This window comes from Carya illinoinensis, chromosome 5 (genome assembly GCF_018687715.1).
Source record: "Carya illinoinensis cultivar Pawnee chromosome 5, C.illinoinensisPawnee_v1, whole genome shotgun sequence".
NCBI lineage: Eukaryota > Viridiplantae > Streptophyta > Magnoliopsida > Fagales > Juglandaceae > Carya > Carya illinoinensis.
Genome location: NC_056756.1, coordinates 23,151,480 through 23,177,015, shown reverse-complemented (window position 1 = coordinate 23,177,015; position 25,536 = coordinate 23,151,480). Strand labels below are relative to the sequence as shown.

At 37.7% G+C, this 25,536-nt stretch overlaps 2 protein-coding genes across 16 annotated transcripts in view; one reads left to right on the top strand and one right to left on the bottom strand.

The window, feature by feature from the left end:
• Nucleotides 1-22,144, top strand: part of LOC122309132 (vacuolar fusion protein CCZ1 homolog B-like) — a 47,805-nt gene extending 25,661 nt beyond the window's left edge. For 4 of the 8 annotated variants that reach the window (XM_043122495.1, XM_043122494.1, XM_043122497.1 and 1 more), the window contains 2 exons: nucleotides 18,740-18,969; nucleotides 21,953-22,144. In XM_043122495.1, the coding sequence (XP_042978429.1) occupies nucleotides 18,740-18,969; nucleotides 21,953-22,130 (408 nt within the window). In that variant the 3' untranslated portion in view covers nucleotides 22,131-22,144. Of the gene's footprint in view, nucleotides 1-18,739; nucleotides 18,970-21,820 lie in introns of all 8 variants that reach the window. The other 4 variants (XM_043122499.1, XM_043122501.1, XM_043122500.1 and 1 more) reach the window with 1 other exon arrangement.
• Nucleotides 22,145-24,636: 2,492 nt separating this feature from the next.
• The window catches only part of LOC122308964, a 19,975-nt gene continuing 19,075 nt past the window's right edge, over nucleotides 24,637-25,536 (bottom strand). For all 8 annotated transcript variants that reach the window (XR_006242296.1, XR_006242295.1, XR_006242297.1 and 5 more), the window contains one exon: nucleotides 24,637-24,962. Coding sequence is in view for 5 of the 8 variants with exons in the window: in XM_043122254.1 (XP_042978188.1) it covers nucleotides 24,907-24,962 (56 nt within the window). In the remaining 3 variants the exon portion in view is untranslated. The remainder of the gene's footprint in view (nucleotides 24,963-25,536) is intronic.

The window sequence follows — 25,536 nt, the reverse complement described above, 5'->3', positions numbered from 1 at the left end:
CTATCAGATCCATCCTTGTATCGGCAGCTTGTTGGGAGTTTGAACTACTTGACATTACTCGTCCTGACATTTCCTTTGCTGTGCAACAAGTCAGTCAATTTATGCAGGCTCCCCGACATCTTCATTTAGCCGCTGTTCGCCGCATTATCCGATATCTGAAGGGCACCTCTACACGTGGGTTGTTCTTTCCTAAAGAATCTTCCTTACAATTGGTGGGGTATAGTGATGCTGATTGAGCCGGATGTGCGGATACTCGTCGCTCTGTTACTGGCTGGTGCATGTTCTTAGGCAATGCACTTATTTCTTGGAAGAGTAAGAAGTAAGACAGAGTTTCCAAGTCCTCCACTGAGTCTGAGTATCGTGCTATGTCTTCCGCATGCTCTGAGATCACATGGCTTCGTGGGTTATTGGGTGAACTTGGTTTTTCTCAGCTACATTCCACTCCTCTTCATGCTGATAATACCAGTGCTATTCAGATTGCCGCTAATCCTGTCTACCATGAGCGTACAAAACATATCGAAGTCGATTGCCATTCCATACGTGAATTCTTTGATAAACATGTGATTACTCTCCCTCACATTTCCACTGAACATCAAACTGCAGACATATTCACTAAAGCTCTTACTCGGCACCGACATCAATTCTTGGTCGACAAATTGATGCTTCTTGATCTACCAGCATCAATTTGAGGGGGGATGTTACAAGGATAATTTAGGCATATACATATATTGTATATTTACTAGATTGTATATAGCAGACAATTAGACTGTGATAACGTAGGAAATACTTAACGTATGGGCTGTAGATAACGTGAGAATATATATTTACTAGACTGTATATAGCAGACAATTAGACTGTAATAACGTAGGAAATACTTAACGTATGGGCTGTAGATAACGTGAGAAATACTTCACGTGTACAGAAAATCTGGTGGTAAGTAGGCGCCGAAATGCTTAGCAACAGATTTGTAACTCTTTATAAATAATGAAAGAAACCCAAGGGAAAAGACATTCAGACCTTTTGACAGCAGGTAGATCAACAGCCATGAAGTCAGCGACTAAAAAAGATAGAGAGCTGAGAGGATTGGTGTGCACTATCAATTGTGATAATAAAGAGGGCAGTGTTGGGCGGGAAAGGGTGAAGGTACGGGGAGTTGTTTATCTTATAAAGCCTAAAATTTTATCGTGGAATGTTAGGGGGATCAACAACGTCAATAAGCGACTTCGCATTTGATCCCTCCTCCGTAGTTGGAAAGCTGATATAGTTTGTCTTTAAGAGACCAAGCTACATTATGTTGACAGAAATATCATTCATAGTTTATGGGGCTGTTCGTTTGTGAGGTGGAGTTATTTAGCTTCCTTGGGGGCTTCAGGTGGGGTGTTGTAGATGTGGGATAGGATAGTGGTGGAACTAGTTGAGGTTTGTAGTGGGTATTATTCTATTGCGGGCTTTAATGTTGTTCGTTTCCCTTGTGAGAGAGAGGGAGGGGGCCTCTTCTTTAACAAGGGCGATGGAGGGCTTCTCAGAGCTGATTTTTTATCTTAACTTGATAGATCTCCCCTTGCATGGGGGGATTTTTACGTGGTGATTTCTAATCTCTATTTCTTGGGAGTCTTAGTATCGAGATTTACATCAGAAGAGATTGCCTTGGTTTGCTTAGACCATTTCCCCATTTTGTTAGATTGTGGGGGCATCTATGGGGTAAACGTTATTTCAAATTTGAGAATATGTGGCAATTGACTGATTTCGAGGAGAGGGTGAGGAATTGGTGGGCTTTCTATTCATTCCATGGCACACCTACTTTCATGGTGACTAACAAATTAAAAGCTCTTAAGTTTGACTTAAAGAGGTGGAATATTGAGGTTTTTAGACACACAGATGAGCAAAAATGATATGAACCAGTAGGATTGAAATCCCTTGAACCCATAATTAATTTGAAAATTCACCCAAGGAAGCTAAAATGAAACCAATAAAAAATCTAGACCCGTTGATGAATTCGTTTTAAGAACCTAGATTATAGAGAATCTAGACCCGTCAAAAAACTTGTCTCAAGAACCTAGATTACAAGGAGGAATGCTACAAAGGTTGTCATTTGCCTTTGATAAGTTCAAAAGTTCATTTAAGAACAAGAGGAAACTCAACTTACAATGAAAAATATTCATCAAATTTCATAAACTTCTGTCAAAGGTGAGGCTACAGTAACTTAAATACCCAATCCCCCAAAAACCCTAGGCCAAATAAAATAAGAGTCTTCCCAAATTACCCTTGGCCAAAATTAAAGGCCTTCTTAAACCAAACCCTAGATGAAATTACATACTTTCCCAAATTGTCCTTGGTTGGGCGGCCCCTCTATTGTTTAACTTTAAAAACTTTTCCTTAAGACTCTAGTTAATAAAACATAAGACATGTGGATCAAGCATCCTCAAGTCCACTTATTCTAGACTAAGTCCTATGACTACTAAATATGCCATTTTAATAAATTAAACAAGTCCAAAGCCTCAATCTCATAAATATAATAATAAGCCCATATAATAAACCCTAAATAATGTTGCCCTCTTCCATAGCTTGTATGACATGGATCAAAATTGGTTCTCCTTCTTTCAAGTCCATCTTGAATGTTGAAGTCTTCCTAGCGTCATCCCAAGTGGATTATACCAATCTTTGCACAACTTCCTTGATCTTCTTAGCTCTTGACCTTATAATTGGCCAATCTGAAACTTGCAAAGGATCTTTAAAACTCGGTTCACCTTGGTGCCTATCAAAAAGAGTCTCCTATTTTTTGGGGGGGGGGGGCTAATGAGGAGTTTGAAGGAGGGAGACAAGTTTACTAAGTTCTGCCACAAAATGGCAAACTCACATAGGTGGAACAACGTAATTGAAGGTGTTCAATCGGGAGATACGATGTATCAAGCATCGGAGGATGTTCAAGATCATATAGTGAGCAATTATGAGGAGCTTCTCAAAGAGATGGCGGGATGACGTCCTAAATTGGATGGTTTGTCTTTCGACCAGCTGGATGATAGTGTTGCTAGTTGGTTGGAGAGACAATTTGAGGAGGCCATCAAGTGGTGTAGTATGTGTAAAGACAAAGCCCCGGGCCCCGATGGATTTTCTTTGGCTTTCTTTTAAGAGTGTTGGGGTGTAGTGAAGGATGACGTGATGCGGGTTTTTCAACTTCGTCAAAAGTTTGAGAAGTCCCTTAATGCCACTTTTATTGCTCTCATTCTGAAGATTGTAGGGGCCATGGAGTTGAAAGATTTTTGACCTAGAAGTTTGGTAGGGGGGATTTATAAAATCATTTTGAAGGTGCTAGCAAGTCGCATGAGTTTGGTGATGGATAAAATAATCTCCAAACCTTAGAATGCATTTGTTCGGGGTCGACAAATCACGGATTTAGTTTTGATAGCGAACGAGTGCTTGGACAGCTGGTTGAGGGATGGTTCCATAGGAGTCCTTTGTAAGCTGGATATGGAGAAGGCTTACGACCATGTGTGCTGAGATTTTTTTTCTTTATATGTTGAGGAGATTCGGATTTGGTGATAGGTGGTGTGTGGTTGGGTTAAACATTGTGTTTCGACCACCCGGTTCTTTGTGCTAGTCAATGGGAAACTGTGTGGGTGTTTTCAGAGTTCAAGTGGTTTGAGACGAGGTGATCAATTATCTCCTTTTCTATTTGTTGTAGTAAGGGAAGCGTGAAGTAGAATGGTGGACGCTGCTGTAAGGGGTTGGTTCTTGGCCGCTTTTTCAGTGGTAGATAATAGGAATGGGTTATCCATCTCTCATTTATTGTACACGGATGATACTTTAATTTTCTGTGATGTGGACAGCGGTCAACTTAAAGCTTTAAAGGCTGTACTCCTATGCTTTGAGGTGGTTTCGGGTCTCAAGGTAAACTTGGGAAAGTCGGAATTGGTCTCGGTGGGGGAGGTGGAGAATATAGACCATCTAGCTGATTTGTTGGGTTGTAAAGTGGCTGCTCTTCCTATGATTTACCTCAAACTTCCTTTGGGAACCTCCTTTAAAGCAAAATCCATTTGGGATGGGGTTGTAAAAAAGGTAGAAAAAAGATTGTCGGGATGGAAGCAGCTTTACCTTTCAAAAGGTGGGAGAGTAACCCTTATCAAAATTATCCTCTCCAATCTACCTACTTACTATCTCTCTCTTTTTCCTTTACCGGCGGGGGTGGCTAATCGGATTGAAAAACTTTTTAGAGTGTTCTTGTGGGGTGGTTGGGGTGAGGAACACAAATTTCATCTTGTGAGTTGGCCAAAGGTGTGCAGTACAAAGGAGGTGGGAGGCTTGGGGGTGCGTAATTTGACTACTTTCAATAAAGCTTTATCAGGAAAGTGGTTGTGGAGATTTCAATCGGAAGTGGATTCGTTGTGGAGAATGGTAGTGGAGGGGAAGTATGGATGTGATCGGGGGGGTTGGAGTTCTATGGGGGGTAGGGGGAATTATGGAGTGAGTCTTTGGAAGTTTATTAGAAAGGGGTGGAAGGTGTTTGCAACACATTCCAATTTTGAGGTTGGTGAGGGCTCAAGAATTAGCTTTTGGTTTGACGAATGGAGTGGAGAGAGAGCTCTATTTTCTTCATTTCCAAGAGTTTTCAGATTAGCTGAAAATCAACAAGTGGCTGTTTCAGATGTTCTGTGTTGAGCTAATGGCATGGTACATTGGAATCTGTCTTTTCCAGAAATGTGCAGGATTGGGAAGTGGAGGAGTTAGTAGGTTTTTACAGTTTTCTTTACTCCACAAAGATAGGTGGTAATAGGAGAGAGAGAATGCTGTGGAAACATTCAGGGATCAAAAAATTCTGTCAAATCATTTTATAAGGTGTTGCAAGACCACCAGTCTATTAGGTTCCCCTGGAAGAGTATATGGAGAGTTCTGGTGCCATCTAAAGTTGCATTTTTTGCCTGGACTGCAGCTTTGGGTAGGATTTGAACGGCTGACAATTTAAGGAAAAGAGGGATGATTGTGTTGGAGTGGTGCTACGTGTACGAAGAATGACGAAATGACCGATCATATTTTTCTGCACTGCGAAGTGGCGAGGGAGCTTTGGGATGGCATAAGAAGGGCTGGGTTGAATTGGGTCATGCCCAAGCGCGTGGTGGATCTTTTAGTATGTTGGAAGAGGCATCATCAAAGCTCACAGCTGGTTGCGATGTGGAGGATGATTCCTTTGTGTTTATTGTGGTGCCTTTGGATTACTTAAAAAAAAAAAAAAAAGACACAAGTTGATGTATTTATAATCTAGAAGTCTACTAGTTATTTAGGTCTTTGAGACGATGCACGTTTTGCAAAATTACTAAAATCTGGTTTGGACAAATAACAGCATCTGCAACTCCTTAGCAGGAATTCTTCATTATTGACCCTAGTGAAATGAGCCAATCCATTATAATTATCCGACGTTTTCTTAGATTATCAATGGTAAGGATTTTCAACAAGGTTGTTGTTCATTAGAAGAAAGCTGCTTTTAGGAGTGTTGTGTCTTCCATATACTCTTCTATGGGAATGAATTAGCATTGTGCATATTGAGAGACTTGTAGAATGATCGGACAGTAAACTGCCCTTTCCTTCTAAGGACTCCAAACAGCCTTATTTGTCTCTCCCACCCTCACTCTTAGGGAGTAGAGAAAATTGTATAAGTCAATGAATTCATCTGCATCCCACAAATCTTATGCAGCTTTGAAAAAGGTGACGTTCCATTGAGGAAATCCACTGGATAGGTCTAAATACATTTGAGGTTTCCTATGAGTGGAATTTAACGTCAAGTTTCTTCTTGAGCTGTTAGTTATTAAGGTGAGGTTAACGTGAAGAAAGGGAGTCTCAAAACAACTATTGATTGAATCTAAAGTCTTTGCACTAACGGTGGAAGGCAGTTTCATTCGTATAACTGAGAGGAGTTGAAAAGTCATGAAAGAGATGATTCTGCGTATGTACATGGGAACTGATTCACTAAAACACTGGAGGATTGTTCAACGGGAGAAAAAAAGGAATTTTATACTACTTCATGGGATGGTAGTAGAAGCTTTATTGCTTGGAGATGTACTAATGCCGACGGTTACTAAATGGCACCAGTAGATTATGGAGGTGGTGGCAAACGTAACTTTGTCTTCATTCCTGAAGGAATGGAGGGTATGGGATAGAAGAAATTGGTGGTTGCACTTAGTGAAATTTGCGACAGCTTGGAGTTTGGAGGTAATGTAAGCATAATAGAGGGAGTTTAGGCTTTGGTCAAATGGAGGAGCTTTGTAGAGGAAGGAGGTCGGCTCTGGGGCCAACAGTGGACGTAAATCAAGGGAACAAACGTTCTTGCATGGATGTGCTTAAGCAGTCGACGGATCCATTATCATCCCGATATCAAAATAGGGGAGGAGGTTATGGTGATTTGGTGGTGAAGGGAGGAGCTACCACTAGTTGCAACAACTGTCATGGTCTTGGGAAGGCTTGATGTACTGCATACAGATCCATGAGTTGCTCAACTGAAAGTGGGCAGTGATAGGCTTGATGAAGGCTTGGCAGAGGGTGGCATATGTAGTAAACTCTATGGGATATGAAGATACAATTGATGGATTTACAAGAGAAAGTAAATAGTTTAATACAATGTATAGAGAAGGAAATGGGAATGGGCTTGGGCTTCGGTGTAAAGTGTGGGATAGGTAAGCTTCTTAACTTGTCAGCTAGTGTGTCCCGTAGATATGGCAAATGGGCAGCAACGTATGAAGCCTAGGGCTAAAGTCTCTAATAAGATGGGCTGCTCCAATGGACCCCAAGTAGTGGGTTGGGACAGGCCAATGAACCGTCGCCGGTGCTCCAGATGGAGAAGATAATAGAGGTGGAGTCGGCAGCAGAGCTTGTAATTGATACAGAAGCGGGCGAATCTGAAAACTCACCATTTTGCATTGGATCTTTGGCCCAGAATGGACATAAAGTTACGATGGACTGCAGGGAAGCTCTTCCACTGGAGTCCTTTTATTGGAGTCCTAGGTGGTGTCATCTCACTTAGCTTAGTAAAAAACTCTGGAGTTTGAGATGGAGCTAAAGAGATTGACTTGGTCTATTAACGATGAGGACAACTCAAGCAGAGGAAAAACCAAAGGGTACCGACAATTTCTTTATGAAGCCTAAGATTGTATCTTGGAATATTTGGATAAAAAAGTATGCTCCGTGAGCCAAAGGCGGACATTGTTTGCTTGCAGGAAACTTGTGGAATTGTCCATATGTTTATTGGGTTTATCTTACATCTCTTAGGGCCTTAGCTGGAGTGCTAGTTATGTGGGATCGAAGGGTAGTGGATAAAATTGAGGAGTATGTTGGGGAGTAAATATTGGCATGCTCCTTTAAGAATGTGGAAGATAATTTTATGTGGGATTTTGTTGGAATTTATTGGCCAAATTTAAACAGCAAAAGAAATCTTTTATGGGAGGAGATTGCTGGATTGCATAGCTGGTGCGACATGCCATGCTGTGTAGATGGTGATTTTAAAGTTATAAGATTCCCAAGGTGAGGGATTGGGAGAGAGTAGGCTTCAGCTTGCAATGATGGAGTTCTCGGAGTTTATATTTGATTTGGGTTTGGTGGATTCCTCTTATAGGTGGAGCTTACATGTGGTCAAACAATCAAACGTGGTCTAGATTGGACAGATTTTTAGTCTTATTAGATTGAGAAACTAATTATCTGGAGTTATGTTAGAAAAGACTACCTTGCCAATGTTTGAATCATTTTCCTATCTTGTTGGATTGTTGAGGTATTCGAGGAGGGCATAGGTACTTCAAGTTTGAGAATATGTGGCTAAAAATTGAAGGTTTTGTGGAAAGGGTCAGGCAATGGTTGTCCTCCTATTAGATCCATGACACTTCAAGTTTCATGTCTAAAATCTAAAATAAGATTTAAACATATGGAATTTACAATCTTTTGGAGATATAGGTCATCGGAAGAAGTTTCTATCCTCAGCTATATGAGGTAGAGAGGGTATAGGAGGGTCGAGCACCATTTATGGAGGAACTCTCTTGGAAGATAGACGTAGGGTCAGTTTGGTTCTCAAACTCATCTCATCTAATCATTACAACTTTCCTAAATTTCAATACAAAATATAATAAACAATTCAACTTTTTCAAATCTGAAAATAATAATAATATTAAAAAATAATATTCTAACAATATTTTATTTAACTCTTAATTTTCATCTCAACTCAACTTAGCTCAACATCCAAACGCAGCCTTAGTTTTAGAACTTGAGAGGGTCACCTTGTTGGAAGAAGATTTCATGGTGTCAAGAATCTCGGGTACCATGGTTAAAAGAGGGAGATTGAAGTACAAAGTTTTTCCCTAAAGTGGCCAACTCACATAGGAGGACTAATACTATTGAGATGCTAAACAATGATTAGGGGTGATGGTTTCCCCTAAATCCGACTTCGACTTGTGTAGGCTCTGATCTAACTCTGGCTCCGACTTGTTGGCGCAGAGTCGGATTTGGACTTTCAATTTTGGGCCTTTTATTTTTAGCTTCATATTTAGCCCATTTTAAAAAAGAATTTTTTGTGGGCTTTCTAATTTCAATTTTTCTAAAATATTAGAAACAAAAACTAAATCATTCACGTTTAATTTAGTTCTATACTAATATCTAACTTATTTTTAGACTTGTATTAAAGTCTCTAATTACATGTTATCATACTATAGTATTACATATTATTTTTAGTGTCTAATTACATATTATATTATACTAGTGTCTGACTTATTTGTAACTTATTTCTACATTAGACTTATTTCTAGTGTCTAATTACATGTTATTATACTTTAGTAAATTAGTATTATGTGTTGTTTTTTTTTGATAGATTAGTATTATGTGTTGTTAACTTATTAGTTATTTCTATACTAGTGTCTAATTTATTTCTATACCAGACTTACACTATAGTGTAATTACATATTATACTAATGTCTAACTTAATTATATACTAGACTTTCTAGTATCTAATTACATGTTATTATACTTGAGTAAATTAGTATTATGTGTTGTTAACTTATTAGTTATTTCTATACTAGTGTCTAATTTATTTCTATACCAGACTTCCACTATAGTGTAATTACATATTATACTAATGTCTAACTTAATTATATACTAGACTTTCTAGTATCTAATTACATGTTATTATACTTGAGTAAATTAGTATGTGTTATTAACTTATCATACTACACTTATTTAAATGCTAGTGTCTAACTTATTTTTATACATGATTATGTATGGTAGTAATACTATGATATTTACATATACTAAAATATCATTAGCCTATTTATATTATAGTATAAATATATTATTTTATAATAATTAGTTCATATTTGTATATTATTGAATTTAAATATATAAGTTCTAGTTATATAACTAAACTAGTATATATGATAAATACATAGATATATACATATTTTTATGGCATACATACAATATTAGAGTTGGAGTCGAAGGGCAGAGTTGGAGTCGGAGTCGGATTGGATCGGAGCTAGAGTCAGCCTAGTGATACTTTGGACTTCGACTCTGACTGAAAAGTTAAAAAAAAAAAAAAAAAAAATATCTGGCGAAGTCAGAGCAGTGTTGGATTTGGAGTCCGATTTTTGGATTTTTGCTTAGCCCTAACAATGATGGAGTTGTTTCTATAGAATTTCCCGTGATTAAAGAGCATGTTGTTGGCAAAAAAAGTTGGATTTGGAGTTAGATTTTTGCTTAGCTCTAACAACGATGGAGCTGTTTCTACAGAGTTTCCCATGCTTAAGAGCATTGGCAGTGGTGTATGCATATGCAAATGCAAACGCATATTTACATAACAAGTATACTTTTTCTACTGCATTGGATTAGCCAGATGCAAATATTTTCCTTGCTATGAACAATATCATTGGATATTTACAGATCTATCTATTCACCCTTCATATAATTGGTGTATATTTGTAGATCTTATGTAGTGGGTTTTAATTGCAAAATATATAAAAAACTTAATAATAAAAAAAAATTTTATTATTATTTTGGCTTAAAGATGCATAATCCAATGTGGGAGTTTTTCTTTAATGGCAAAGGCAATCTCCAAACCATGTAATTTTGCATTTGCATATGGAGACACCAATGCCAAATTGCCAATGCTCTAAGGAGCACCTGGCATGGAGGCCAAACCTCGATGGGCTTGCTTTTGAGACCATTGAGCAGCAGAGCGTTTCCTGGCTGGAGAGGCCCTTTTATGAGACAAATGTTCATGAAGTGGTGAGCAGGATGATCAAAGACAAAGCACCTTGGTCTAGTTGGTTTTTATATGGGTTTCTTCCAATCCTATTCGGAAGTGGTGAAGGATGATTTGATCCAGGAATTTGTCTCGGCCTATTAGTCTTGTGAATGAGATGTATAAAAATATCTCCAAGGTTTAAGTAAATTGCTTGGTGGAGGTCTTGAGGAGGATTATTTGAGACCCAAAGATGCCTTTATAAGGGGAAGACAAATATTGAATATAGTACTAATGGCCAACGAATGTTTAGATAGAGATTAAAATATGGTGATCTGGTTATTTTATGCAAGCTGGATATGAAGAAGGCTTATGATCATGTTAACTAGGACTTCCTACTATATTTGCTTGGGAGGTGTGGATTTGGGGAGAGATGGTGCTATTAGATTAGGTATGCATTTCTACAACAATGTTCTCAATTTGGTGAATGGCAATCTAGTTGGATTCTTTAACAGCTCTCACGGGCTAGTAGGGGATTCTTATATCCCCACTTCTTTTTGTCATCGTTATGGAGGCGCTTAGTAGAATGATGCTATGTTTAAAAGTGGCTTTATGGCTAGGTTTTCAGTTGGTGACAGGGGGGATACTCTTACCATTTCTCATTTGTTGTTTGCAGATGATACTTCCATATTTTTTGAGGCTGAGCAAAATTAGATCCGTTCTTTAAGGGCACTCCTACTTTGCGTTGAAGTTGTGTTCAGATTGAAAGTGAACTTATCCAATTTGGAGTTGCTTCCAGTTGGAAACATTTGCAATCTCCAAATGTTGGCTAAACACTCTCAGATGCAAGGTCTCTTCCTTTTCCATGAAATACCTTTGCCTTCCTCTAGGGGCCTCTTTCAAGGCTAAGGCTTGATTTAGTTTCACAAACCTTTGAAATCATCTCATCCCATCTCGTTTCAACATCCAAACACCATTCAAATATAAACATTTTTAAATTCCAAATTTTCATCTAATATTATCTAATCATTACAACTTTTCCAAAGTTACAACCAAAACACAAAAACAATTCAATATTTTCAAATCCCAAAACGATTAGATACAACTTTTCCAAACTTGCAAACAAAACACAAAAAACAATTCAATATTTTCAAATCCCAAAACAAAAATAATATTAAAATTTTTTTAATACCGTTTTGCTTTAGCTTGTACTTAGGTTTATTCTATTGTATACTTCCTGTGTACTTGGGCTATGTCTATTTACTTGGAATAAAATCTCTTATTACCTATAAAAAAAAATAATATTAAAAATTATATTCTACCCTCTTTTAATTTCATAATTTTTTATTCAACTTTTTCTATCTTTTCCCAAAACCTCATAAAAATCTTAACTCAAACCATTTAATTACTATTTACTAATAACTAATTTCTCATCTCATTTGTGTACCTAAACGAGGTCTAAATCTATATGGGATGAAGTAATATAGAAGGTTGAACCCATATTGGTAGGTTGGAAGAGATTGTATTTGTCAAAAGGTGGTAGGACCACACTAATCAAGGGTACTCTATCCAATTTACCAACTTATATCATATCTTTGTTCCCAATTCCAGTGAGTGGCGATCTGAATTTAGAAAGTATGTTATGATTTCCTTTGGAGCGGGTTGCGGAATGAATTCAAGTTCCACCTGGTAGAGTGGGATAAGGTATCCTCTCCAATCTCTCCTGGTGGGTTGGGAATTAGAATTTTGAGGGTATTTAATCGGCCTCTTCTTGGGAAATGATTGTGGCGGTATGGAGACAAAAGCTTTATGAAAGTTGGTGATTGATTTCAAGCACGGGGGTATTTTTTTTATTTATTTATTTTTGTTTTGGGGAGGGGAGGGGGGGGGGGGGGGGGAGGTGGAACTGTAGTGATGTACAAGAGGTTTATGGAGTGGGAGTCTGGAAGCACATTAGAAGAGGTTGTTTCTGCTTGACATACTAGAATCGTAATGGGGGACGGATCTAGAATAAAATTCTTTATGGTGTGGATATAGAGCCCTTAATGACACATTCCCTACAGTTTTCAGGATTGCGTGTGAAAAGGAGGCATTAGTGGCGGACCTCATGGAGATGGTTGGCGGCTCAATCCAATGGAATGTGAGCTTTATTTGGGCGGCCCATGATTGGGGAAGTTTGCAGCTTTTTTTTTTTTTTTCAAACTCTTGTACGCCATGAGATTTAGAACTCAGGGAATTGACAAATTGTGGTGGATACCGGCTAGAAAAGGTCCATTTTCTGTTCATCCCTTCTATAAGATCCTTACAAATCCACGGCACAATTACTTTCTATGGAGAAGTATTTGGAGAAATAAGGCACCTCTCAAGGCGGTATTTTTCCCTTAGACAGCTTCTTTGGGCCAGATTTTGACTATAGATAACTTACAGAAATGTTGGGTGATTGTTGTGAACATATTTTGTATGTGCAGAAAGAATGGTGAGGCTGTGGATCATCTTTAACTGCATTGTGAGGTCGCTAGGGCATTATGGGATGATGTCTTCAGAAGATTGGTGCTAGACTGGGTTATGCTTGCTACTGTGGTCGAGCTTCTGGCCAACTGGATGAATTCAGGTGGTATTCCACAAAACACAGCAGTGTGGAAGATAGTTTCTATATCTATTCTATGGTGCCTATGGAAGGAACGAAATGATCGGACTTTTGAAGATAAGGAATGCTCATTGGAGGAGATTAGATTGTTCTTTCTTAAAATGTTATTCCTATGGGCTAAAGCTGTAGATTTCAATGACCTAGATTTTCATGATTTTCTTGTTTGTATATCTTCCTCCTAACTAGGTGTTACCTCTTGTATACCCTCTGTGTACTTGGGTTATGTCTATTCCTATTAATATAATCTTTTACTTATCAAAAAAGAGGTTTCCTATGACCTCACAATTCCATAGATTCCTGGACAGGCATCCTTGAGGAACTTGTCGCCACACAAAGGTCATGCCAGAATTTGATTCTATACTTAGCACCCACCTTGAACTGAATCTGTGTAGAGAGAGTTTCCCATCCTCCTTTATGTGCTTCCAAAGCCTCACCTCATGGTTTACCCATCTACCCCAAGTCCCAAATTTTGAATCAATGACTGTCCCCTCCATAGAGTTCCTCTTTCTAGCTAGCATCTCCACAACCATTTCTCCAATAGAGCACTGTTAAAGATGAACAAGTGCCAAACTCCCTGAAATTAGAGCGCATAATGTAGGCCATTTCACTAGGTGAAATTTATGACACCCCCCCCCCAACAAAAAAAAACAACCCCCCAACAAAGAAAGTAGCGCTGCAGCTTAGTGGGAAGTGGAAACAAAGACAAGAAAAGTTGGTAGGCAAGTTGGATAAGTACTCTTTTGCCAAATTCACATGTAAACCAAAGATGGCTTCAAAGAAAAGAAGTGCCCTCAGAGCTCGGATTCGGTCTTTGTTAGCCCCACAAAATATGATAGTCTTCTGCAAATAGAAGATGGGGAAATATTGATTGTGCCGCTATTTCTCTCACCCACAAAATATTTAAAAGAGAATCCAACATACTCGATGCCCGAAATCTATTTTCTAAAAGCTTCCATTACAAAAACAAAAAGTAATGGTGAGAATGGGTAACTTCTTAAGCCCTGGGAGCTTTTGAAGAATCCTTTTGGTATACCATTTCACCAAAATAGAGAAGCAGGCGGACAAGATACAATGCTTAATCCAAGAACACTGTTTCTCCTTGTGGCCACATCTCTCATGATTGTAAAGCAAGAAATTCCAATTAGCTCTGTCATAACCTTTTGTCATGTCCAGCTTGCTAATATTCCTGGCACTCACGCCTTAAGCTTGTTTGTTTGTTGGCAATAAGCACAGAATCAAGAATTTTGTACCTTTTATAAAAGCATTTTGACACTTTGATTTGACCTTCTCCATCACAAAACTTGGTCTATTTGCCACTACTTCCGAAAGGATTTTGTGCATCTCAGTCACAAGTTGCATTGAGGCTCTTTTTCAAATCTTACACCTTTATGGAACTCATGAAACACCATGACATAATCTTTGATCAATTCCCAGCATGTCTTAAAAAAATGCCATGGTAAACCCATCAGGACCTGGAGCTTTGTCACTAGCCATGCTTTTTATAACTTTCTGGATCTCCATCTCAAAAAGCCTCTCTGGCCATCTTTCATCTTCTTGATCTAGTGATTCAAATTGATGCCCATCAAGCTTTGGTCTCAAAGTGAATGATTCAAACAATAGCTGCTAATTGACAATATGATCCATGATCGTAGGAAGATTCAAAGTTGTCACACCGTCCACCAACATTGTCTAAATGATATTGTTCCTCCTATGCGAATTGGCCACACAGTGGAAGAATTTGGTGCACTTATGCCCCTCCCTTAGCCATAGAGCCCTTGGTTTATGTCACCACCGAATCTCTTCCATAAAAGAAACCCTTTCTAGATCCACAAACGCCTGATTCTTATGTCCTCTCTCATCTTCTAAAAGAGCCCGTGCCTCTTCTTTGGCCCCTCCAAGCTCTGAAGCTCCTCCAATAGAGAATTCTTTTCTGATTCCACATTGAAATACACCTATTCATTTCCAAGCCTTCAAATCTTGCTTGAACGTCTCACGTTTGCACGGCATGATGTAGCTTGGAGTACCGTGGTACAGGTAGGAAGATCGCCACAGTCTAGAACTTAAAGCATCTTCGACCTCCATGAATGCCCCCAAATTCAAGAATGATGGGAAAATGATCCGAACAGGGAGGCTGTTTATGGATTAGCTTTGGATTATGTGCTTCCCAATCTAGGGATGCCAAGATTCGGTCTGTTCTTGACCAAGAGGGATGCTCTTGATTACTAGACCATGCGAAGGTGCCACCAACAAGAGGATTGTCCAATAGGTCTTGCTCATAGATGAAGTTAGAGAAGTCTGTCATAGCCAAGTTGAGGTAGGATGCTCTAGATCATTCACTCGGGATCCAAGTGACGTTAAAATCTCCTTTGATGCACCATGGTAAGTCCCATAGGCTACAGAACCCTGCCAATTCATCCCACAGTACCCTTCTTGTATTGTCTAGATTAGACCATAGACACCCCGACAAAAGCCCACAAATTTTCATCCTCAAAATTTTTGAATGAGCATGCCATCGAGAAATGCCCCACACATACTTTCATTTTTTCTTACCACCCTCATATTCCACCTAACCAACACCCACACAACCAATCCCCCCCCTCCCCCCCTCTCTCCAAAACAACAAAAAAAAAAAAGGCATTATTGGAAGTAAATGTGACCAGCCCACTTGATGAGACCAAATTCCTTATTGTGCTTAAAGAAAGAAGTTCCAGTATTGTTACTTGCAGACGACTCTCCATTTGTGCTGCTGGTTTATAATTTTGAGGCATTTTTCCTTCTCATTCAGCCCCTTTCATTCCACAAAATAATTTTGGGGTTCATAATACTACAAACCATTGCCCTTCCCATCGATCTCCCACAGTTAGAATTCCCTTCTCTTGCCTCAAAATTGGCTGTCCAGTTAAGTCTTTTTAATTCTTTAGATCTTTTCTTAGCTGAATTGAGCTCACCTTCTGAACTAGGATGGCTCTGTCCAGCCTCTATGGCAGTGAGAAAGGGGCATGTGTTGGATCCCTACATAGAGTTAGATCTTCTTTACTTTATGTAAAACCCATTCCAATGCCTGTATATTGCTGTTACTGGTTGAGGGTAAATAGTTCAATGGGATGGGCTTCTTCTTGAATTCTTCATCACTGTCTGTTGGATTCATCTGACGTGATATTGAGCCACCTACCATCTCCAAGTCAAGACCTGACACCTGCCAACAGTCTCCCTCCATATTTTGATCATCCCCATCAAAGTCGTACAGAACCAATGCACCCACTGCCTCTGTTATTCTACTTATTCTCCCTTCCCCTGTCATAGACACTTCAGAGCCCCCAAACTTGTTTTTAGCCTTCCCTGAGTTCCACCCATCTTCTGCTGCTTGTTTCAACACACCAGAGGTGTCTCATGTGAGTTCTCGCTGTCATCCTTGTGATGTCCACTGCTTGAGCATCATTTTTTGCTTCAAAACCATGCAGTCTGCGTCCTTGACTCCTGTCGCCGATGGGTACCACTGCTAGTAAGCCTTTGTCCTGGATACCAGGGACCTGATCGCAACCTACCAGTGATGGTTTCTGTGAAACCGCCATCCTGTGATTTGACACTGCTAATGTCCCTTTTGCAGCTCCAGATGAAGAACTGAATTCGAAGGATGAAAACCCAACTTTAACCATCATCTTAGAGTCGAATAGCCTGATAAATATTGGGCTTTCATCTTTCCTTTCTCGGTTTTCAAGAGGCACAGTCCATGCTTCATTCTTTTTTCTTTTTCTCAAGGGCCCAAGATCAAGCCGAAAGCCTTCTCATTAACCAAGTTCAAGCCCACAGCCTGCTCATTGACATCACGCAGCATCGGGCCGTGCTTCTCCAAGTTCAAGCCCATGCCCATTCTCGTGTTAACAATCTGTATTATGCCGTTGACCAGCTCCCTCAGATTCATCATATCCTTTTTTAAACTTTCTACAGTCACCTTTGCTACACTGCTTCCCTTGATAGTGAGCCCCCATCCCTTCTTGGGTAAGTTTTGCAGTCAAGTGTTGCATCATACCCAAAGTTTTAAAAATCATTCCGTTCTGACCGGAATGACCAGAATTTTTCGTGCCGGAACAGTGACCAGAATGGGATAGGTATCTATTCCGTTTCGGGTCAAATTCTGGCCGTTCCGGTCAAATTCCGGCCTTTCCAGTCAATTCCGGCCGGTTTCCGGTATTTCGGCTGGAATAGTAATTCAGGTCCGAAATTAAAATTCAAATTAAAAAAATAAAAAATAGCTCTCTTGTAAATAAGTTGAAAAATAATAGATAAAATTATACTTTTAGAATTCAAATATCCCTTTCCGTGCACTAGAAGTATTGTTACTTTTAATAATCTGTCTATTCTTTAATTTTCTTCCTTTATTTTTGTGTCTTAACTCAAGTTTGTGATTTTTTTCAATATATATTCATTTTATAAATCTTTAATTCTTCTATATATATACACATATACATGATACACACTTACATATATATGTATTTATTTTATTAATTGTTAGTTTATATATACATATAAATATTTATATATAATATATAATTAATCCCGAAACGGTACACCGAAACGTACCGGTACCGAAATATTCCGTTCCAGTGCCTCAACCGGAATGGCCTCCGGAACGGATTTCAAAACTTTGATCAGACCTCCTTGTTCGGCACGTCATAACGGTCACTCATTTCCTTTTTGAAATACCAATGTTACCCTTCATGACCTGGGTTGACTCCACTTATCTTCTCGATACCTTCATAGCTCTATTGGTCTCCTTTAGTGGCACAAACAGGACATGGAGACAAAATTGCCTCCACATACGACTTAACAGTGTCCTTCACGGGAGTATTCATATCCCTTGTTTGCTGTTTGAGGACTCCAGCCCCTTCAAACTCCTTCACTCCAAACTATCTCATGCTGCTGCAACTGTCATGAAGCTCTATGGCCAATTTCCTCCAACCCTTTCTCCCACTTCTTCAGGGATAATAATGAAGCCTCTTTGCCCACCCCTCTGTATTCTCCGAAGGCCAAGTACCTGCCATATATTCATTAGAGCACCTTTGGGCAAGATACACACTGCTGCCAATGCTGGTGGTTAGTTCCTTCTTACCATACAACCGAGAACACTCCTCCAATGTCTGCACAACCAGTTCACAGTGGAGGAGGATACCTAGTCTGGCTCTTTTACCACCTATATGCTTTGTTTTAAAATGCACAATGATTGACCACCTTCCGTCATAACTTGAAAGACCTTTGTTTCAATGAGAATCAGTTTCAGATATCCCATCCTTAGAAAAACTTGCACCCATAAATATATGTCTGAAAATGGACTAATAACGACATTGACCACTGGCAAACATTGTTGGGAAGAGAGACAAAATAGGCGAAAGAAGTTGTACGCAGAGAATCGTACAGAAAGAAACTTTCCTCAGATTTCAACCATTCTGAAAAATAATAAATTGGCGCATTTAAATTCCAACGACTATTGCCAAATGTCAGCAGTTAAGCATGAAAATGGATCCTGGATTGAGACCCCCTGTGCCTTACTGGCAGGGTTTACCACTGTTGCCTAGGGCCTGAACTAGACTTAGACAGAATGATTTGATGCCTGGACTAGACTTACCATTTAGTTGCAATTTTTTATTGCATATTGCTCTGGAAAAATTAGGAGATTCTGTATAAAAATAAATATTTATTCGCAAATTTATCTTGGTTAAACTCTAGTTTTGCATATTATTCAAACATTTTGCTTTGTGAATGAGGTTGAACGTTGGTTCTGCTTCCTGCAACTTGATGACACGATAAATATTGATGATGACTTGTAAGCTGATTGTTTATGAGATGATTTTAAACCCCAAGCAGGCTGTTTAACACGTGTTATACCGTCACAGGAATCTTTGCTTGCTTTAAGTATGGTTAGAGAAGAGGTTGATTTGGAAAAAGGTCAAATGGCATGGGATAACGCAGGTCAGGAGAAAGATTTAGAATTATGCATTAGAGCCAAAAACAATGCTTGGGTTATTGCTCGGATTACAAAAGGGAAGGAGCTTTATATGGTTCTAGAGAAAGGAAACGAAACAGTCCTTTATGCCTCTGATGCTGTTGAGAAGTTCAGCAACAGGTACCCTGTTTTTATTTTATGCTTCCCCTTGTTTCAATTTCTTTTAATGTTGCAACGACCAATGCAGGAAAAGAAAAAACAAAAATGAAAAACCAACCTCTTTCAATTGACCTAAATACTCACAAAGCTCAAATTATTAGGCTGGACAGATTTTTTTCTACAAACGGAGGAGAATGTTTTCTTTGAAGAAAATTCACTAATGATGATTTCCGTAACTTTTTATATTTGGGGCAAGATATTTCGTGTAAAAAAACTCTCTTTATCTTTCATTGATGAATTCATGACTGGTTCCTAGATTACAGTTGTAACACCCTTTCCCGTAGGTACGGAATGTTACGTTCATTCGTAGTGTAATGCCTAGTAAAGAGATTCCACACCATAAAAAATACCTCATTTATTGAATCATAAAACTACTTAGCATAATTGAGTTTCATAATAAAAACTACAACGTAAAATAACATAAACTAGTCCTACGTGATAAAATCACTTATTAAACTACCTAAGCATAACTAAACCCATGTGTAACTAACACTTAATACAAGGTCTAAGTCTTTGGAAGAATAATCTACTCCCAGCACTCCTGCTCTGAATTCACGCAATCATCATCTGGGACATTAAAACATAAAAACAGAGAAACAATGAATCAAAGACTTAGTAATAGCACATTTTACTGTAAACTTAGCTTAATATTAGGCCTGACTTTTTTTTTTAAAGCAATATTAGGCTTGATTTTGAACACTTTCGTGCATAGTACTACATATACATAGCATATAGATCATCATTAGTATCATAGGTAGAATTAAACATAATCATGGCAGTACATGTAACATGGATGCATGAACGATTGACTCCATGCATTTCATATCATTCATACATGACTTATTTATCTTGTCTTTCACTTCCTCAGTGGCCATCATAACATACGCGCATCAGTCCAATTGTCGTTGACTGCATAGATCATATAGTAAACCACGCTTAGGTCTGTGGCACCGCATAATCATAGCATACATATAATGAACCACATTTAGGTCGATGGCACCACATAAATCATAATTAAGCATGCTTAGGTCTGTGTCACCACATACATCATAGCATATGAACATGTTGACTTCATGACTTTTCATAGCGTCTTACTAAGTGCTTGGCATAGCATTGATCATGGCATATTAACATGAACATTACATAATCATAACATAAACTACATAACATAACATGACATAAGCGTTATTTAGCATAACATGACATAAGGATTCCATAACATAACATAGTAGACACATTCAGCATAGCATACGTAATTGCATCACAAGCATATTATCATAATTCATCAAGGGTTCGTAAAGATGGGCTAACCTTGAATTGACCGAACATATGATAGGTAAATAACAATTTTCCAAGCAGAATAGAATAATTACAGCACACATGAAGGTTATGATCATGCTACTTATCTCGTTGCACTGCTTCCTGAATTTTACTTTATAGCTCATCACCTATATGAGATGCTAAAAGTTACTATACTTTATAGGAAAGCGTATCGTAGCATTCTACTTAATTAAATATGTCATGGAATTTAATTTAATAATTATTCTGACATATACTGAAATTAATAAGCACTAGTATTATTTAAAACCCATAACATATAATTATTTAATTATTAACAACATATTCTAACCTTCAAGTTATAATTTAGTCGGGAATATATTTTAAATCCCTGAAATATTTTCTGTAAAATCAAGTCTATGCATTAAATATATTTATTCAATTAAAAACCAAGCCCATGCAAAGCATCATATAATGGTTTTCTGAAACTATAACTCAGCCCAATGTAAAACGCGTCTAACTTAATAATCCCTTAACATAAACCCAACTCAATACACAAGTCCAAATTTAAACATGAAGCCCAGCCCAATTAAAGCAAATCAGCCCAACTTAAATCAAAGTCCACAATAAAATCAGCCCACTTGAAATATTATAACTGTTTTTGAAATACAATAAAATCAAGCCCAGCTTAAAAACAAGGCCCATGTGAGAAATCAGCCCACTTAGGACATCAAAGGCACTCGGCCAAATGGGCTTAAGGCCTAAGGGCCCACTTTTGATTTAAGAGGGTAGGAACCCTCTGGAAATTAAAGGGCTGAGAAACAGAGAGGTGCGTGAGGGAGGGAGAGGCCATGCACACTAATTGAGAGTTGGGTGATGGCGGAACTCGTGGCTTGGTGAGAATCACGGCGGCGCTACGATCTCCTCTGTGCATGGTGGCAAAGTTCAGAGAGAGAGAGAGAGAGAGAGAGAGAGAACTACCAAAAAGAGAAATCGACAAGAAGAGGAGATCTTGGTAGGGCTCATTGGAATAGCACGAGGTGACGGGGGGCTTGCTTGGTCGGCGAGTTCTTAGTAGTTTGGGTGGTTTTCCGATTCACTCTGCGGCGACTGACAGTGGGCAATGCAAAACCGATACAAAATGTGTTACTGTCAGCAGGGAAATATACCAGAAGATCAACATATGATCAATGATATGGTGAAGGGAAGGAAGACTTACCGTCGTTATCCTCCGTGGTTGGTTCTGTGATGGTTTCAAGGTGGTTCTCTCTTGTTGAGGAAAAATGGTGTCTCGGGCTATCTTTGTAGGGAAATCGATTGCGATGGGGGATTTTTTTTTAAATAATAAAATACTAATAATGATGATACTAATTAGAAAACAAAATTCAATACCCTGATTAAGAACCCGAGTGTTACCACAGTTCTAAAAGCACACAATCTTTGATTATCAAAATTGGTCTGTTGGAATTCATCACTACAAGCTATCTTAAATCTAAAGTATAACATAATCATCTGTTTGACTTTATATATGCAGGTATTGCAATGGAGCGTTTTCTTTGGATTAGTAAAAATTCATTGGTTTCTCATACTGACCATCATACAATAAAAACTTGCTCTGTATGAAGGTGATGGTTTTCTTATTACATTCCTCTTTCTTCCCACGCAGGAGCATCCTTTTGCTGTATAATTTTGTGAGTTTTAAGAAGGGAAAGAAAAATGATCTGCTGCGTGTATTTGTTCATCAGTTTATGGGGAAATGTTTTATTTATTTGTACTCGGACCCTTTACAAGCCTCTGATGTATTGTGCAGAACTGGTCACACTAAACAGAGGAAGATCAATTAAATTCTAGAACTTAATTGGCTGGCTTTAGGAATTTAAAAAGGAAAAAGAAAATGAAGAAGAAAGGGTTCTTTTGGGAGAGTCCATATAGTTAGATGGATTGATATACAAGTTGGCAGCAATAAAAGGGAATGCTTGTTTTCAAGCAATCATCTGATAAGTGAAGTTAACCACTAATACATTTTATAGTTTATTAAATCATATCAAGTTGAATACATAATTATTTCTCTTTTCGGTAAATGAATATTAAAACAAATAAAGGGCTTGAATATTGGAACACATAAAGGGGCTTAGCATATGCTAGGACAATTTATTTGGAGATTACAATGGAATTTAAAGAAATACCAGTTAAATGAAAACTCAGTCTCTAGATTTTCACCGGCAAAAAGCTCATTTGGTTTCAATTTTCACATGTTATTCTTTGAGTTTTCCAATTAAGCCCTACTTTCAAACTCATTAAAATTTTTGACGATGCATCAGCAAATTTCTTAATCCACATCGACGTTAAGTCTTCTTTCAGAACTAAGAGTAGAAACACCTCATAAAAAATTCACACATGGCAAAGAAATTCATAAAAAAATAGTTTAAAATAAATAATTAAAAACGGTAAGAATAAGAATTAAATTAAACAGAAAAATTAAAACTTCAGACCTAAATAGTGCAAACAAAGAAAACTAAAAAACCAAAAGTTAAAATAACAACTCTATTATTTTTAAGAAAAAAACATAAAATTCAAGAACAAATTAGAAAAATAAAACTGGAAAACAGAATAAATTAAAAAACTAAAATTGAAAGATGATAGTCCAACCTGTAGTTAAAAAATCCAAAAACAAGTAGACGGGTAGGCTGTAATTGAGCCGAGTAAGAGTGAGTAGTGTCTGCTTGCTCTAATTTGGCTCAATTATTAAAAATAAGGCTCAAGCTCATTTAGAACTCGAATGAGTTTTTTTGGGATGTTCGAACTCTACTCGAATAAAACCTTCTTATCTCCAAATTCGACTCGATGCTTGACTAAAAATTGAGCCGATCGCTAAAGGCTTGAATTGAACCATTCAATAGTTTTTTTTTAAATATTTTAAATTTTAGAAAGCAAATAAATAAAAATAAAAAAACAAAAGATTCTTATTCACAATATACAAAGATACAAATCTATTCTTACATTCACAATTATTCACACTAATTTACAAATGCAATTAAATAGTTACAAGATTATATAATCACTTGACACTTGTCCAACTCTAATCTATTATAGTTATATAATTTATAACATTTATATAATTATAATAAAAAAGTGAATTCTATATATATTCAACATAACTACTACTGTAACACTTCACCCCCTAGAGTTAAAAATAACGTTAATTTTAGAAAATTAAGAGACGAGAATGCTGCTCACTTTTAAAAAAATTCTTCTTATTGATTCTTATCTGAATTTATATCTTTTTAAAAAATTGAATAATGTTCAAATAATGCCAATAACACAAATATAATTGAATCAATTTGTCGTGTTCAAATAACACCAAATAACACAAATATAATTGAATCGATTTGTATACTGATAAGATGGGAGCAAAGATCAGGCACCAGAAATAAAATTAAAAGAAAGTCTGCGGAAGCTCTTATTAAAAACTTCTCAAATCTGTACTATCAAAGTCATCAAGTAAAACTTTTTGTACATGATCTAGGTCTCTACCTCTTCTCCCTAAGCTCAATTCTATTTGGCAGCCTCAAACCTCACTTTAAGTATTACCTAGGATAGTCACATTAAGGCGAAAATAAGTCGAATACTCAGTAAGAACTACTTCATACTATAAACATATAAGAACGTAAGTTTTTAGTCATGCAATAACATTCATAGTCAATTCTAAAATTAAGTCTCAATCATACGTATACATACATTCTATTTGATTTCTCAAGGTCTCAATGATACCATTTAGTCATGCATTAACATTCAGTGACATTTATGCCTTTACTGTGACGCCCCTAATAGCTCTAGTACTGCTTGTGATTTAGTGACAGCCATGACATTGGGATGTTCACCATGCGGGTTACACACCCCTCGCATTTGTAATAAAAAAAAAAAAGGTGTGCTCACATGCTTTGTTGTATAGCTAAATCATAGCAAAAATATAAAAGGTCATGAATAATTCTAACACATCAGTACCAAGGGAAATTTATAATAAACATCATAACTGCAATATCCATAGGTCACGATGTCTCCATAACAAGAGTTAAATAGTGTGAGGCTCCCCAAACTCCGCTTGGGGATTCGACGGAGCTTAAAGTGTCAGGACATGCAACACTTGGTCACATACCCTCGTTCATGACAGTTAAGGATGTAATGCACCTAGCATGCATCTAACAATATGCAATATTTACAATGGATAATTACGGAGCTTAAAGTGTCAGGACATGCAACACTTAGTCACATACCTCCGTTCATGACAGTTAAGGATGTAATGCACCTAGCATGCATCTAACAATATGCAATATTTACAATGGATAATTCTTTTTCTTTCAGCAATACCTTAATGTACCAGAATACTAATTCCCAAAACATAAACATATTCCCATAAATATTCACATAGTCAAAAGTCACATCATGGTCTATCTAATCTGACAAAACAAGCATAGTACAGGAATTGAAACTCATTAGTTACATATAAACATAAATCTAAACTAGGCGTCAAGTTGCTCACGCATCTATGTTATTAACTCCAACACAATATCCAATAATCGGAGAATCATCTTTCTCATCTCCCCGAGGCTCCTCCTCGATCTATTCGACGTTGTCAAGTCGGGGGTTCGCCGATCTTCTGCTTCTTGAGACATCATCTACCATGGTGAGATTTAGAAAATATCAGCAAGTAAAAATCCTAAGCTACCAACAGTATAGATAAGCATTCATGACTGTAAATATGACATGTATTCTTCATGATGTGGACTTGTGCATGTGTGACATGACTTGAAAACAACTTAACTTAATGCGAAAATAACATGACTTGACATGAAGATGGCATGCTTGCTCGTGTAAACTGAATTCATGCATTTTGATTGAGAATAGGTGATGGGCTCCAATGTGGACCAAGTCGTAAAGATCTTTTGTAAGTTTCAGATGGGTTAATTACAAGATCAAGAGCTAGGAATATCAAGGAAGCTATACATGGAGGCATGTTTAGATAAATCATATCTTGAAGTAGGAGCAAGCCTTACAATTTTTTGATGTCGGGATTTTTTTTTAAAAAAATTTTTAGGTTTAAAAATACTGAAAAATCAAAAAAAATTAAAAATGTTCCATTAATGGTAGGTGATGCTTGGAACACATCCAAAATATATTGGAATGAATTTAGGAAACCAATTTGGGTGGTTTTGATCGTCCAAAAGCACGGGAAAAGTGTTCACCCCCGTG